At 44.1% G+C, this 17,073-nt stretch overlaps 1 protein-coding gene across 2 annotated transcripts in view; it reads right to left on the bottom strand.

Moving 5' to 3' along the window:
- Window positions 1–15,553, bottom strand: part of LOC125305831 (mannosyl-oligosaccharide 1,2-alpha-mannosidase IA) — a 197,521-nt gene extending 181,968 nt beyond the window's left edge. For both annotated transcript variants that reach the window (XM_048260825.1, XM_048260826.1), the window contains exon 1: window positions 13,812–15,553. In XM_048260825.1, the coding sequence (XP_048116782.1) occupies window positions 13,812–14,378 (567 nt within the window). In that variant the 5' untranslated portion in view covers window positions 14,379–15,553. The remainder of the gene's footprint in view (window positions 1–13,811) is intronic.
- Window positions 15,554–17,073: the final 1,520 nt, after the last annotated feature.

Here is a 17,073-nt window from a genome sequence, read left to right as displayed (position 1 = left end):
GCTCAAGGTTTGTGGAGAGCCGGTAATTTGAAAAGCCTGTTTTTGACTGTTTAACTGTGTTGTGGTTTGCTTTCTGGGTTCTGAGGTCTCCTTAGTAAATGGAGGTCCCATGAACACACACACACACACACACACACACAAACACACACACTGATGGTAATTTTAATACCACAGATGAATGAAGACCCAGTCAGACCAATGGTAGTAAAAACCAAGAACAGAGTTTTATTTACAATGATGCGCATCCAAGGTGAGACAGCATGACCTCACCTAAATATCCACCAGCTGCTCTCACTAGACAAGGAAATAGTTAGGGTTTAAGTATCCTTCCAAGCTGATGGAAGATGGCATTGGTCATCCTATCTTACGTGGACCACACTGAATCAGACTCTGATTAGTGCCAACCTGGCAGATAGCTATGACGCAGCTATACCGAACAGTGAAACACTGCAAAGTCATAAAATCCCCTTTTATCTCTAAACACACACAGTCACACATATACACAGGGACAGTACAGGAACAGAATGAAATACGGTCATCTCATGTGGATGAACATATAACAGAAAAATCAGGACATAAACCACTTATGAATATAAAAATCAATTCCAATTCCAATACTCTCAACACACACACACACACACCTGACACACACACAAACACACACACACACATCATAATGACTCCTGAGTCTTCAGTGTAAGAGAGCAGACAGCCCTTGCCTTTCATCAAAGAAGAGTATGAGTGAGTAGCATTTCTTCGCATCATTAATTCCCTGTGTTCTTTCTTTTTTCCAAGACATGAGTGTCTGCTTGGAGTGAATGTAAAAAGGTACCCTGCTGTTGTAACCACATCCCCCTCCTGTCTGCTCAAAAAGATGAAAACCGTCGTCATTCACTTCTAGCACCCATAGCTATAAGCAAAAAGTCAAACCATTATTTGTGTGTCATTTAGATAGTATTTGTTCTTCATTCAACTAAATGGCAAATGGAAGACACTAACATTCTGCCATGTCTGACAGACTAAGCAAAGCAAAATAGGAGAAGACATCCGATTCTCTTTGTGGCCGTAGTAATCTAATTGCTACAGTACCTTTGCTAGCATACCTTTATTACGGTGCTAATGAGCAAATACAACCATCAGCAGGCTGCCCACTCAACCACACAGACCACCAGAGACTAGAGAGCTTCCATTTTCAGCAGTGGTGAGATTCTGCTGTAATGCTTGGCCAGATATGCGTAGTCTGATAGGCAAGACTCCCACATTGTTGCTTTTTCCCAGACATGTCTTTAATATCCACTTTCAAAACCAGTTCATCAGAATTTGCTATTTACTACAGTATACAGGGGTCTAAAAGTCAGCAAACAAACAAACAAACATCTATTTTGTGTCAATGTCCAGCAATGTTTCTACTCTTCCGCTACATTGGGTTCTGAATGAGAGTGAAAAGGATACAGAAGGGTACGAGAGCACAAACACACACACACACACACACAGAACTGTGTGCACTTCTGTCCAATTGCACAGCCATAACAACAAAGACCATCTTTGCCTCAAACCAGATGCAGGTTAAAACTAGGCCACTTTCATTCTCTCTCTTTCCTTCTTTTCCCGATCATTGGCTCATCTTTCCCTTCTCCCACCCTCTCTCTCCGTCCCTCCCTCCCTCCCTCCCTCTCTCTCCCTCCCTTTCCCTTACACCAGGGATGAGTGGAGGGCAAAAAAACTTCTGTCTCTCTCTCTCTCTCTCTCCCTCTCTCTCTCTCTGTTTTGGCAGCTGCCCAGAGGTGTGTGGAGTTGTAGTATGACTCTCTCCTCCTGCTTTGCTTTGTATCTTGGCCAGATCCAACTACACACCACTTTTCTCCTCTTTCTCCTCAGGAAAGCATGGCATGGGATAAACAGATCTCTCATTCCTTTCCTCTCACTCTCCCTCTCTTTCGTCATTTTTCTCACCATCACCATCATCTGTCACGCTGTCATTCTTTGTACCTCTCCAAAACTCTATCCCTCTCCAACTATCTTCATGTCCCTCTCTCTCTCTCTCTCTCTGTCTCTCTCTCTCTCTGTACTCTTCAAAGGTTTCTCTAAGCTTACATTTCAGTCCTCTCTCTCTCTCTCTCTCTCTCTCTGGCAGTAGCTGTGCAGTCATAAGGATGGTGAGGATCTGAATTAGGGGCTGGAGGGCTGGCATGCTCATTAGTTCTCAAGTTTGTGGGGAGTGCAACCTGCAGAGGGCTGGGATGGGAGCGGGAGCGCGCCGTGGCCGCAGCAAAGGATTGTGGGAGATCTCACAGCATCAGCATAACAATAGCGCATCTAGACCTGCCGCGAGAATGAGGAAAAGCCACTCAGTGAGCCAGCATGAGCTGCAGCTCAGCTCCTTCCCAGAAACCTAAAAAGCATGTGGGTTGTTCAAAGACACGTTCAGAAAAGGCCATTATTTTACTCTACTGTCTACTGTCTTTCAATCACTTTTTTTTTTTTTTTTTTCTTGAATAGGCACCACAATTGTCAAGCATTTGTGGCTGTTTAAAATGTTGGGAACAAGAGAAACACTCTAAATAAAGTCACTGAAATTACTGTACATTTCCACCCCAAAAATAACATCCAAGTCTGGGACAGAGAGCTCTGGGGCCCCCTGAAGAGGTGCAAAATACATACACAAGCGCGCGCGCACACACATACACACGCACACGTGTACTCAAAAACACACACCCAGTATACACACACACACACACACAGTCTCTGCCCCTGGACAAGGCCAATTGCTGTGAGCTAAGCCGTGATCTTCTGCTGTGACCTCCGCTAAGTGGACGCTGACACAAAATGGTGTGCCCCCTCAGCAAACGACCCCAGCAACCAAGGTCACACCCACAGCCAACAAACCAGTTCTGTCCAGAGCAGAGGGCCAACAGGTAAATCATTCATCAAAGCTGGGTTTAGTCTGTCGAACACAACCAGCCCCTGACGATGAGGAGTCTCATACATCGCCTGACTCCATAGGAGATTAGGGCTCGATTTTCCACAACCTTCTGTTGCATGTTCTCACCTAGTACTACAGATAAGTATCATAAATTACTAAAATAATGGGTTTGAGTGGCCTACTGGCTTCATGACTTCATGTGGATTAGGGCTGAACGATTTATTGCATTTGCGATAATATCGCGATATGATGAAACACGATTTTCAAACCGCAAAGGCTGCGATTTGTAATATGTGACGTCAACAAAACGCATTTATACTTGCTTGCCGACGCGCCACCGACTCTTCTCACAGACCACTGAAGAAGCAAAAAACGTAAACAAGAGGACCAGCTAACAGTGTAAAGAAAGGTCTGATCAGTAGAGCTACTTTGGTTAAAAATAAACCTCTTCATTACCTTTTGCCCGAACCTGCCATGTCCCTGGTTCTAGTTCATAATTCCCCTGTGCTGCTACTCTGGCTGGTAACTTCGTTCACTTGTCCAGCTGACGATTAAAACTCCACTCCAGACTGTTTAGGCTGCACAGCAGCCATTCACCTGTGCACTGGGGACTTTATTTACTGGAGTACAGTGACAGTGGGGGCATTTGTGATATCCAAGGGGGTTGGCGGCACAAACATTTAATTGATGCATAATGTTATCCGCAAGTAGTTGACACAGCTAACCACCAAAACCCAGCTGTTCTAACATTAGCTTACCAGCTAAGGCTCTAGGCTACATACATGCTGCTAACTGCTGATAACTTTGCCTGTTTAAAGAGTTTTGTCTCCGCGATTGGCTTTGTTGTGATATGAACAAACTAGTTAATTTGCATGCATACGTATTGCTGCGGTGTTGATGATGCTAACCTTTAGTTAACACCGAGCGAGCGGTCATTCGGCCGCATTTATTTGGCGCTTACAACAATCTACAGTAGTTTGTTCGATTCACGTGCAAGTAGCCTACAGAGGGAGAGGGGCGGGTGTGTGTGTGTGTGTGTGTGTGTGTGTGTGTGTGTTATTGTGTGTGTGGGCGTGGAGAGCACGTGTATGGAAACACAGGACAATGAGAAGCCGTGTCAGTGCCACTGTATGTATTTGTTAAAACGAAAGAAGGTCATATCTACATGAAATAGAAACAAAATAGAAATGAATCAGAATCATTAAATGTTTACAAGGCTGGAAGTTCAACAAATATAGGTCTACTAATGTGATTAAAATAGTTAAATAAAAAATAAAAAATATTTCATTCATCAATCTTATTCAATGACTTAATGCCATCATAACATAGGCCTGGGCTCCAGGAAAGAACAGTTTATGTTTAACTTATCTAATTTTGTGTTGGTCATACTATAGAATAATATATTGCTTGTCTTTGTTGAATAAGACAGAAGATAAAGAGCTTAAAAATAATTGTATATCGCATCGCAATCGCAATATTGGTGAGAAAAATCGCAATTAGATTTTTTTCCAAAATTGTTCACCCCTAATGTGGATGCAGAATTTGGGGGAATGATGCACTAATTAGTGTTAATTTTGTCACCTATTTTTAATTTAGTCTTAGTCTTAGTCTTGTGACGAAATGTCCTTTTTAGTCTTTGTCATATTTAATCATTCAAATATCATTTTTGTTAGTCAAGTTTTAGTCAACTAAAAGTCTCGTAATTTTAGTCTAGTTTTAGTCAAAAGAAAACTAAAGCTATCTTAGTCAGTTTTAGTCAAAACATTTCAGTCTTTTTTTATAACAAATTATTTCAGTCAGTCAGTATGTTTACATGCACAGGTAAGTCGAGCTACAGTTATAGCTCGGCTGGGATTTGACCATAGACAGTAAAAGATTTGACTGGACCACTGTCATGATCTTCAGTAGACCAGTGTTTCACAAAGTGTGGTCAGGGGACCACTGGTGGTCCATAAGCTATCCCAAGTGGTCCACGAGCAGACCTGGTAAAATATAATATAGATGAGTTGTTTGCAATATTGAACCAACTTGTATGTAAATTCAAACAGTTCTACAACACTGTCTATGTCAGATATGCCAGTTTAAATCATATGAATCCTCTGACACAATTAAGCAAAGTGCAAAGACAATAAGCAAGGTGGTTCAGTGAGTATTGTGTAGGCTAATATACTGCTAGGTCTATTTTTAATTGTTTTTTAGCTAGGTAGTCCGTGCGTTTCTTTTTTATTGATTAGTTAAGTGGTCCTTCATCTGAAAAAGTTTGAGAAACACTGTCTTAGACTCAAGTATGAATGTTTACTCCGTCACGCTTAGATGGCAATATGCTTCAAAGCATAACACAAACTCTCTATCTTAGCTAACTTGCTAGCTTAACTTTCCATATTAGCTTATTTGCTAGCAAACTTTGCATCATCAGTGTAACTAGTTAAATAGTTGACATTACTTGCTGCGTATGGACATTCTGGGGGATGTTAATCTGTATATGTATGAGAGAAGCTTCAACTTCTGGGTATGTAGCATTGTGGCCTAATGCCTAGGTAGTTAACTAACTCTGGCAGAAATCTCCGTGTTCTTGTTCCATGTAGTTTCGTACAGGGTTGCAGCAAAGAATGTCTAGTTGCAGCAACAGCACGTAGACTAGCCTACAGGAAAGCTGCTGCATGAACCTGAACTCATTGAATATTTTGAAAACCTAACAGCTATTCTGGCTTCTCATTTTTTAGCTAAAAAATGAAGAGAGATTTTATCTTAGTTTTTATTTCATGCAAAACATTTTAGTCTCGTCTTTTTTCGTCAACAATAATGCATCTTAAGATAGTCTTAGTCAGTGTTTCAGGACATTAGTGCAGTCTTGTCATCGTCTCGTCTTAGTCATGGAAAAAAAGGTTGTTGACGAACATTTTTTCTCTAGTCTCGTCTGACGAAATTAACACTAGCACTAATGGTATACCTGACCTGCCTCTATTGATAGATACTAGGAGATACAGAGAAATACTAGATACTAGGAAATAGGTAGCTCTTGAAGAACTGATTTTGCTATTTGGAATCTGGACTAGTAGCATTGCAGTGCCTTTCTGGGAATGAGATGGAACAATGAGTTATCTATCTGAGGTCATTAGCTCTCTGTGACCCAAGGCTAGCCATTATTAATTACTAAAACGAAAGCACTAGATCCATCAATCTGACTATCTATCCATACATTTATCTGTTCATCTATCCACCTGGTCATCTATCCATACTAGGCTACTTCACTTTCTCTCTCTGAAGGAAAATCAATGCCCTCAGTCCTGGGGCTGAACTAGGGGACCTGCTGCTGTAATCATCACAACCCTGATTCCACCTGATTCAGACTCTCAGCATCTGCTATTACAGGGGCCAGAAGCTAATTGCACCTTTCTGCTCTTTCCTTTTCTCTCTCTTTCTCTTTCTCTCTCTCTCTCTCTCTCTGTATGTGATGTCCACTGGGTCCATGGTCCCCAATCTCCTCCCCAGCACTGTGTAACAGGACCCCTGGCCTCCTATGGAGGAAGTACCTGCCTCCGCCTCCCCACGTACGCACAATACTAACCCCCCCCCCCCCCCCCCCCCCACCCCCACCCCAGGCCATAGCCCATGCTGAGGGCCTACAATATCACCACCAACCCCCTTCTGCTACCTCCGAGCCGTCCTCTTGACTCCCATGGAAAGGCAATCTGGTCCTTGTAACTCTATCCAGCTGACAGGGAAAAGCTGCTCTCTCCAAGAGCATGCCACTGCAGGAGGCCGCCCTCCAGCTACTGGCCCTAGCTCTAACCCAGAGAGAGGGAGAGGGAGAGAGAGAGAGAGAGAGAGAGAAAGAGAGACTGAAAAAGACAAAGAGAGGGAAGGAGTGTGTGTGAGAGAGAAAGGCTGCAAGAGTGGAAGATTGAAAGAAAAAAAAGAAAAGATAAAGAAAAGAGGAGGAATAAGCTGAAAGCTACTAATAAAAAAATGAACAAGGGAGAAAGGGGGGGTAAGGAGCAACAAATCAGGTATGAATATGAATGCATAAATGGAAGTGACCTAACCCCGTTTCTTTTCTCCATGTTCCCTTTCTGCTTGTTCTCATTCATCCCCCTCACGGCCCCCATACCCCCACTCTCCATCATCACTCCACTACGCTGCAGGGACGTGGCCCTCTCTGCTTACACAACAACTCTGCACCTATAGCGTGTTGCCCTGGCCCGAGGCATGAAGGTGAAGCAGAGCACCGGGCTGGAGGATCCGGCACTGACTCGCTCGCTCGCTCGCTCGCTCCCGCACTCACAGCTACAGGAACAGGACGGGACTCCAAACACTCCACAGAGAGTAACACAGCAGGGCGCAGTACAGGAGGGAACCGGCTGCTTTCTAAGTCCCCGCAGCAGCAGAGAGGAGAGAGAGAGAGAGAGAAAGAGAAAGAGAATGAGAGAAAGAGAGAGAAGTCTCTGAGGCAGAAAGGACTACAAAGCCTCCCCCCCACACACACACATACACAGGCGCACACACCCACACCTACCCCCACCCCAACACACACACACACAGAGACACCCATTAGCACTTGACATTTGCTCCTCTTTCACTGAGGGCCTGTCCACACGGAGACGCTTTTTAGGTTAAACGCAGAGGTTTTGCTTCGTCTTGGCCGAGCGTCCAAACGAATCCTGTAAACGCACTGCCCGAAACCGCTTTTTTTTGAAACCTGGTCCCAGAGTGGAAAAATCTGAAACCAGAGTCCGTTTGAATTCGTTTAGACAGTGAAACCGACATCCTGCTTGCTTTATGTCGATGATGTCATCGCCACACCTCAGCTGCCCTGGACTTGCACTTATAGTATTGCCTAACAATACTAGTTTTCATACATGACATTACCTACGATTACACTCCCTAAGATAAATATCACAACTGGTGCTGCGCAGTGCCGATAGCTTATGACTTGGTGGACTGAACACTGTTTTTCCCGGTGTTTTTTTATGTATTCTAGCTACTGTCAGTGACGCGAGAGAACTTAAGTTATTAGGAAAGTGCGGTGCAAGTTTAGGCTACATTAATTTGTGCGTAGTGCCAGTGTCATTCATTTATTTTATGCATTCACAGTCGAGTGAAATCAGATATAAGCATACAAAGACGCTTCGAACCCACGTTAAGCCGATGGTAGCACACTGAATGCAAATGCGCGATTTGATGCAGGCAAAAGTATTGACTGTTTCGAACGAAGGTTTTATAGCAATATTATAAATGTAGAGACAGAATAGCCTAGAACTTGGGTAAGCCTTGTGTTTAGTAGCCTAATTGCGGTGATAGCCAAAACTAATGTGAATCACGGACTATCCTACAACCAAAGAAAGTAAAGGTGATTAGTAGGCCTAAGTTAGCCAAATAAAGGATGGGACTGCACCCTTCAAAAACCGTAAAATAAAGTTTATTAGTTTTACAGTTGACTACAGTTGACAGTTCACCATCAGTCCACACAAACAATTCTGGTCTTCTTGCACTAGCCATTTCGTCGTAAAGTAAAGCCTGTCTGTTTGTAAAGTGCAAGTTTTGGTCCATTTCTGTGCCACCTATAGGAAACAGTGCCACCTATAGGCCTGGGGTATGAAGTAACGTGTTGAGTCGTGTTGAGATGGATCCATTTGGACGCAAATATTCTTGATACGGTTCCAGGGAAGACGGAGGAAAAAAAGATCGGTTTGGTACGTGTGGACTAGACCTGAGTAGAGAGAAACATTACACAGGAGCCATTGTAAAGCTGGTGAATGTTTGTCTCTTCCCCATAGCACCAGCACCAGCAGCGTGTGTATGTGTGGGTGGGGGCGGTGGGGGTTGATTTGTGTGTGAGTATGTGTGAGATGTGTGTGTGTGTGTGTGTGTTTGTGCATGTGTGTGTGTTTAGGGGGGGTGGAAGGTGCCTCCAGGTGGCCCTGCTTCAGGCAGCCTCAACTCCACCGATGGGAAATGTAGCCCCTGCACACCTGGTCCCAGATCAAACGAGGAGGGAGAGAGGTTACGGACGATCACCCCGGACAGCTGTGTTACTATTTTTACCCTCATTTCCTATTCAGGCTCCCAATTTAGAAGATGCACAATGTATAATTTTCTACTGCCTGGTAATGCCACTGAGGCCTGCACATGAGAACAAATTGAATTTACTGTCATCGTAAACCAGGCACCTGTTAATTTTCTTTTCAATTCTCAATCTTGTAGCCTCCGTTTAAAAGGACGCTGTCAAATGCTTTAAATAGAATGATGCGCGTCTTGTTTAAAGATCACAGCTGTTATGTTTACTTGATTTCTTTTAATAAATGAGTAAACAAGCTTTGGGGACATACAAGCTGAAATGTCCTTTTTGTCAGAGCCAAATCTGACAAGCTGACAGGGCAAGATTATGTCATTATACTGGCCAAATGCTGTGGATGCTGGCCAAGGTTGGGAGTTCATTGAGAGCGACGAGCCTGACCCTAATCTTCACTGGGCTGCTAGCGTCCACATTAAAAGCCTGAACTGAATAGATGACAAACACACATGCACACACACACACACACACACACACTAATGCACACGCACATACACATACACATACAAACATAACCACCGAGACTACTCAAACTCACACACAGACAACACAACCACCAAGGGTGCACAAGCAGACACACACACACAGACATACAATACAGGCATTGGTTTGTATACTCATCAAGGGACTTGCGAGCATGCCATCAAAGCCCTGCCATGCGGCTTTCCATTTGTTTCGGCGCTTTTGAAACCTCCCTCTCTGCGTCCATTCTTTTCACATGCAAGGACACCCCACCCTCCCCCATGCCCCCAACCCCTACAGCTGAGGCTACTGCCTCTATAAGCACACACACACACACACACACACACACGCTACCTGTCACACTGTGTCACACAGACTATTGAATTCACATGTTCACGAATATGCTCGTTAAGGGGGCTATTTTCTGTAAGTGGCTGCCAGGTGTAATTACGATTTTGCAATCACACCCCCCCAAACCCTTTTGTGTGTGTTAGACATCGTCACAGACAAAGAAGGCTCCTGACACTTCTCACTGCGTGTCTGCCACACGACAGGAAGGTGTGTGTGAGAGTCATGCACAGCCGGGTGCTGCCGTACACTCTTTGTTCGCTGTCGCCCGCCATTGCTGTTCGCTCTGGTGCACCCCAAGTGCCACGCCTACACAAAGCCACCGGAACCACACACGCGATGCCACCTCTCATAAATAAAGAAGGAGAAAATGTCAGACAGAACAGATATGGACTTACAAACTTCCTCTTCAAAAGTCACACCTGGCTCACAAGTGCCAAGTAAATAAGTGCACAAGACCGCTGCTGCAAGCATGCAAAAAGTGGGCATCCTTTTTAGCGATCTGTGCATTTGTGTTACCACGGCAACAAGTGCCTCGAAAGCTACACTGGTCACTTAGGTAGAGCTTCACCTGAATGGCGCAGTTTTTGATAAAGAATAGAAAACTCGGACAGGAAAAAAGCCACAATTCCAGCAACACAGACAGTTAGCAGACAGGCCCTCGAGCACTAGCCACAACAACACCAAGCAACAAGTTTGACAAGCTAGAACTGCTGCTTTCCCAAAGACATCGAGACACTGTGCTGGCCTTAAAGTTCAAAGCCTGAAATATGCGCTTGTGTTCTGTGACAGTCATGAGGCGACGGCGGAGGTTTGCGGGCACTGCGCTCTGGCCAGCCGGCGCTCTACGCACAGCAGGAATGTCTGGAGAGAGAGCAGCTGATCACTGCTATGTGATCATGGGACCGCCGGGGCCAACCCCTCTCTGCGTGCATCAACAAAACCACATTTGACCCACGACCACAGAAATCAACATGAATGTGGGACACAGAAAGCACCCTTTTATAGCCTGGCTGTTATCAATCGACACATGTTTCATTCCATTTCGACTTGGTGGGAGTGAGACAAGCTGCATTCAGCCATCTCAGTCAATAACAAACGCGGACAATTTACACTCATGCAAAAGCCAGCTGGGTTTATCGTCTGCATCAGAATCTGAACGGAGCACAAAAAGGCCATTTCCTCATATAAAGTATCACCCTAAGTGCCCAATGAGGCAGGATGACTGCAAACGACTAAAAAAGCCGCACTATCTGATGAATAAAACAAACTCCTCAAAAGACCCTTTTCCCTTTGCGAGCTGGGAACAGCCAACCTCTTCAAATCAGCAGAAGAAAATCAGTCTCCGCTAGCCAGACTGGGCTTTCACTAATAGCCCCCGCTTGAACATTTGGCCTTATTTGTGAGGCATTATGTCAGCACTTGGCTCCTCGTCTGTTACATTAGGTCCCAGAGTTTTGACGCAATCAACTGGTCGCATCTACGCCACGGTCCTTTGGCTGCGGAGATCTCTCTGGAGACACGGCGAGTACAATGAGCCACATCCGGCCACCGCCAGGACAGTTAAACAGGAAAACAAGGACGCCTTCAACTGCCACTGAGGGTATGCTGCCCCACAGGGAAATGTATCACTTCTCCAGTTTGGCCCTCGGCCACATCGATTGTTGCCATCTTTCCAATACATGTAGAAGGCCCAGGGGCTTTGCTATCACTGCCACTCAAATGTGAATTTGCAGGACTGCAGGTCTAAAACAGACAATTTTAAAAAAGAGGGACATCTGCTCTGTATGAATGGAAATGGACTGAACCGCCACCATGAGCAACGGCAAGCACAGAGGGACACAAGGGGCTTCCAGAAACAGTGAGACAGTGAAGTTCAGTCTGCAGAAGTGACACAGAAGCATTTTCAGTGACAGGATGAGACTCACGTAACAAGTTTTGGAGGATAGATAGCATTACAAATAAACACGTATCCTTTCAAGCTCAAACAGTAGGCCTATTCAAATACATCTGTACATGAATGCTTTCAAGACATCATTAATTTCCTGACAGTCAATGAATGTACAAAAACAGATTCATACAGTCTTTTTGTTTTCCAGTAGTACACAACCATTCATTCACACGGCTGTAGGGGAGTCACAGCTCCTTTTTGAACTCAAAGCACTTTAAGCCTGGTCTAGTGTCAGAGATGTTGACACAAAACATTGATCAGCGTAAAAGAGACATGATTTATCATCTTTTTGTGTCTTTCCAACTTTCAAAGCCCAGTTGAGTCAAGACAATAGGATAATAACAACAAAATAAGGGTGACAATAACACCCCACATTTCTCTCATCTCATGAGATGCCTCAAAGTCCACACAAAGAGCCACAAATACTCCTCCACTTCTCATTGCTTATGTGCTTATTAGCCCTGGGAAATGATGTGTGGGTATAGAAATGCAATCTGTTCTATTCTTTTGGCTGCAGTCATTCAGTTGTCAAAGGTGATACTACAGAATGTTTCATTAGACATCACAAAACAAATAAGTTTGAGTCTAAGCTTATATTGAATGTTTAATTACCATGCCATATTGCAGCAATGAGAAGATCACACTGATTTCCACTAAGCTCCTACCCTGGAAATCTAGAGAGAGAGCTAAATTTGAATTTGCTCAGCAAGTGACTCTGGTGACGAGTAATGATGCTCAATAGCTATGCCCATGAAACCGAGCTGCACCAATCACATGATATAGGCGGGCCAGAGGCAAGCTAAACAGATGACGACAGCGCTGCAACGTCGAAGTCCGGAAACATTGGTCATAGTGTTATCCAATTGCGTCGACGTCCAGAATCGGTCAGTAAAAATTGGTCGTAGTAGTGTTATCCAATTGCGTGCAGTGATCTTTTCAAATGCATGCTTTGTGCCGCCCCTCGAGTTGGGCCATTTTCATTACTCGTAGCCAGACCCTTAATCTTTCGATTGGGTCTGGTCCTCCAGGCTACTAAGCTCCTGCAGGTCGCAATCATTTTACAGCTATTGTACAGCCTATTACGTTGGTAAGGTAAATATGCACTGATTGCCCTGTGTGATAGTGTCACTGAGTGCACATCAGTTCGGTCCAGTCGAGGCAGAAAGGATGGTGCAAGAGATACAATCAAAGTTACATTTTCAAATCCATCTATTCAAATTTGTAGCGCAAATCTTCACAGGGGAATATTCTAACAGTAAACTTAGACTGAATGCACTCCTTATTTAGTCAAAATAATCCTACATTCAGACATTCATTTCACTACTGAGAATTCTATTCCACACTGTCTTAAATTTTGTTCAGCGGAAATAAAATGACTTGGGCCCACCACAATCTGTACCATCACTAATAGAACACATAGGGGAATACTTTGCCTCATAACCTACAAGGTGACATCTGTGTTGATCTAACCAGAGCTGACAGCCAGCTTGTTAGGATCCCATTTCTGCTGTCAGCGAGCAGGGTGCTCTCACTGACTTCGGATCTCATCCACTTGACTGAGTCCAGATTTCCTTCCTACTGTATACCAGCCATAAGTTTTCTCCAGCCTTGCGTCAGCTCAGCTAGCAGGAAAAACAAGCCTTGACTGGACTCATCTCTGACGAGTTCTGTGCCCTATCCTGAGGAGCCTGCGTTAAACCTGGGGGGCTTGGGCTGCTCCTGAGTTCCATGTATGACAAAGTAATAAAGGTTCTCAGAGATTGTATGTATGTGTGTGGGGGTGGTTGTGTGTGTGTGTGGGGGTGCATGGATGCATGTGTGTGTGGAGTGTGACAGAGTGAGAGAAAGAGAAAAACAATGTGTGTGTGTGTGTGTGTGTGTGTGTGTGTGTGTGTGTGTACACACAACAGGCTGTAGGAGATGTTGAAGAGGGAATGTGATGACAAGGGTTTCATAGGTAAATGCTAAACTTCCTGACTTCCCTCTGTTGTGACCTGTCACTGTCACAAACTTCCAGCGCATCACATCATGAATATGTTTAACAGGCTCCTTACCTCTTTGACTTTCTCCCGACGCTGTAGGGTTTGCGGGTCACTCGGCTTGCCATTATCCTTCCCCAGTGGCGCTTTGAGTAGACACTGTTTGAATTTCTCGAAGTCGAAGATATCCTTGTTTTGACCTTTCTGGGTTGACGTGGTCACTCTCTCTTCCCCCGTTACAGATTCCCGAGCCCTGCCGACCGGTTCTGTCTTTGTCCTAGATGGGTTCCATTCCTCGGGTGGTTTATTTCCTACGGATCTCTCCACGGTACGTGCTTCATGGGTAACAGACTGCTTACGGCTCAGTATTTTGAGTTTCGTAGTGCTGTCACCCTTTGCCGTCTGCTCCCGTGGCATCTTTTTTGAATGCTCCCCGACATCATTTTCTGAGCCAACCGTCACCGCTTGGTTGTCTGACTTGGGTAGGAAAATCCGCTTCAAACGGACGGAATCGGGCAAGAAGAATAGGGCCCCGAAACATAGAGTTACCAACCCAGACAAAAAGAGAAGAAACACGAATTTCTGAGAAAGACGCAGACCCATGCCCGATGCCGACACACCGGGTAACTTTCGGAACACCATTTGAAATCCGTAAAATCCCTTTAGATGGTGCACTTTGAAAATGTGGACAATGACAATATCAAACACTAACACTATTCACTGGGAAACATTAAAAGTTGACGCGATGTTGCAAACACTCACCCTCGCGTGTGTCCTCTGTCAAGCAGAGAGCGCACTGACAGGAGCCTTATCCTGATCAATTGAATTTACATGGGCAAGGGTTACGTCAACAATTTTGCAAGCATGTGTGCCAATAGTTGCATCTCAAATGGTGTCACAGTCAAACCACAGTTGGCTAATTTGCACAGGAAAAGTGTACTGCCTTCTCTGAAGAATGTACCTATAGGCTGCCAACCTGAATGGATATATAATCAGACATCTTCAGAACAATACGGCAGCCACATTCAGGTATGCATTTACAGTATGTCATTGGGTGAGTTCAAAGGTATTTTGAATCCAGCTATTTTGACATGCATTTGTCATACAAAGTTTATCTCCACTTCTTTGTGAGCAGGCAGATAATTTTCACCAAAGACAACGCGCTATGAGCTGTGCCAAAACTGCAACATCATAATCGGTAGCTTCGTCCTCTGTCCCCTTCATATGCACGAACACACGGATGTAATAGTAGTGATCTGTCTTCTGCATGGAACACACTTAAAGAAAACATTAGGGTTGTTATCCTACGACAGGCAAATGACAGCAACGAGTATTTGAACAATCCAAGTCAATCGTGTAGCCTAAACTATGGTCCGGGTTTCCTTCTCCGACGTAAATACCACATAGGCTACCAAATAACTCAGCCAGCGGAATTGAAGTTCATGCTCGGTGAATGTACCATGTTCAGGCTCCCAAATATCACATCACCAGAATATAGGTTGATAATTTAGTCTCGGAGTGATGAAATCCTGAAATAGCCTACGCGGTATGTGCTTGCTGCTGTCTGTCCTATCGCTCGTACACCTCGGTCTGTGCTCAATCGGCAGAGGCGTCTGAGGAAAAAATATCGCAATCGGTGAAAGGAATACTGTTGAGAAAATCAAGTGGGCTGGTCTGTCTCTTGATGGATCCCTCGAACAGCTTATCAAAAATACCGTTCAACGTTACGATCCCATGCACCAAAAAGACGTGGAAAGCCCCCAGTCAGTTGAACGCCGTTTTCTGGGCGGTCTGTTATGCTGCTGCAAGCGTGTTTGATGATCACTCTTACGGGGGGAGTGGGTTTCCGATGAAATACAGCCGCGCCAGATTATCTCAGTAAATGTGTATCGATGTATCCATCGTGTGGCGTGTCAGGGTACATCTTTCTGGTCCGAAGGAGAAACCGCTGTAGCCTACTTTGCGCAACCTAAACGAAAACCACAAATGCGCAAATTTCAACCACCAACATTCTTGTTAGGATAATCTACTGCAATTTTGAACAGTTGAATGGTCATTGAATAGCCTAGTGATTATTGCTTCCCAGTTCACTAATAATAATAATAATAATAATAATAATAATAATGTAATAATAAGCTTTATTTGTATAGCACCTTTCATACACAGAATGCAGCTCAAAGTGCTTTACATTTGAAGCATGTAACACAATAATAGTCAGTCAGTCATTATCAATCACTTTTCTTCATTGCTGGGGCCGTTTATGATCCACTCAGCAACATATCAAAAATATAAAAAATAACATGTCATAAGACTGGCAGCCTTAACCCTTTACCCCCCACAAGCCATATGGCAACTGTGGCAAGGAAAAACTCCCCATATTCCAGGAAGAAACCTTGAGCAGAACCTGACTTATGGGGGGAGCCCATCTGCTTCTGGCTGGCTGCCCTCCAATAGCAGCAGATGTAGAATAATCTGAAAAAAAGTAGTCTACAGGATAAGATGAGTTAACTAAAAGCTTTCCTGTACAGGTATTTTCAGATCTTTTTTTTTAAAAATATTTACTGAACTTCGCCTGCTTGATGTACAGAGGCAGGGTGGATAAAAGCAGCTTCTCCACTTTGTTTGTGGAGCACTTTGGGTACGATTAAAAGATTAGAATTGGATGATCTAAGTTTCCTTTGTGGTTGATAAGATATTAAAAGCTCAGAGATATATGAAGGTGCTATGCCATTCAGAGCTTTGTAAGTAATTAACATAACCTTAAAATCAATTCTATAGGAAATAGGGAGCCAGTGCAGTTCAGCCAACACAGGGGTGATGTGTTTCTCTTCTTGGTCTTAGTTAAAAGTCTAGCCAGAGAGTTCTGTATGAGTGCCAATTTCTTTAGATGTTTTTTGGGAAGACCAGTGAAAAGTGCATTGCAGTAGTCTAACCTGCTAGTGATAAAGGCGTGAATTAGTTTTTCTGCATCTTGTTGAGTTAAAAAGGGCCGCACTTTGGCAATGTTTCTCAGGTGGAAATAGGCTGCCTGAGTAACTTTACTGATATGGGGCTTAAAACTTAACTCTGCATCTAAAGATGACACCGAGGCTTGTTACTTTTGGTTTGACCTGGTGCGCCAAGTTCCCCAGATTACTAAGAACAATATCTCGCTTTAGTTTTGGTCCAACCAAAAGTACCTCTGTTTTGTCATCATTTAGTTTCAAAACATTTTTGCTCATCCACTGATTAATGGAGGTTAGGCATGCAGTGAGGGAGCAAAGGCCATCTGGGTTCGTTGGCTCCACAGAAATATACAATTGGGTATCATCTGCGTAGCTGTGGAAGTTAACATTAT

This window comes from Alosa alosa, chromosome 13 (genome assembly GCF_017589495.1).
Source record: "Alosa alosa isolate M-15738 ecotype Scorff River chromosome 13, AALO_Geno_1.1, whole genome shotgun sequence".
NCBI classification, from domain to species: domain Eukaryota; kingdom Metazoa; phylum Chordata; class Actinopteri; order Clupeiformes; family Clupeidae; genus Alosa; species Alosa alosa.
The sequence above is the reverse complement of the archived record's forward strand: the minus strand, read 5'-3'. Positions and strand labels throughout refer to the sequence as shown.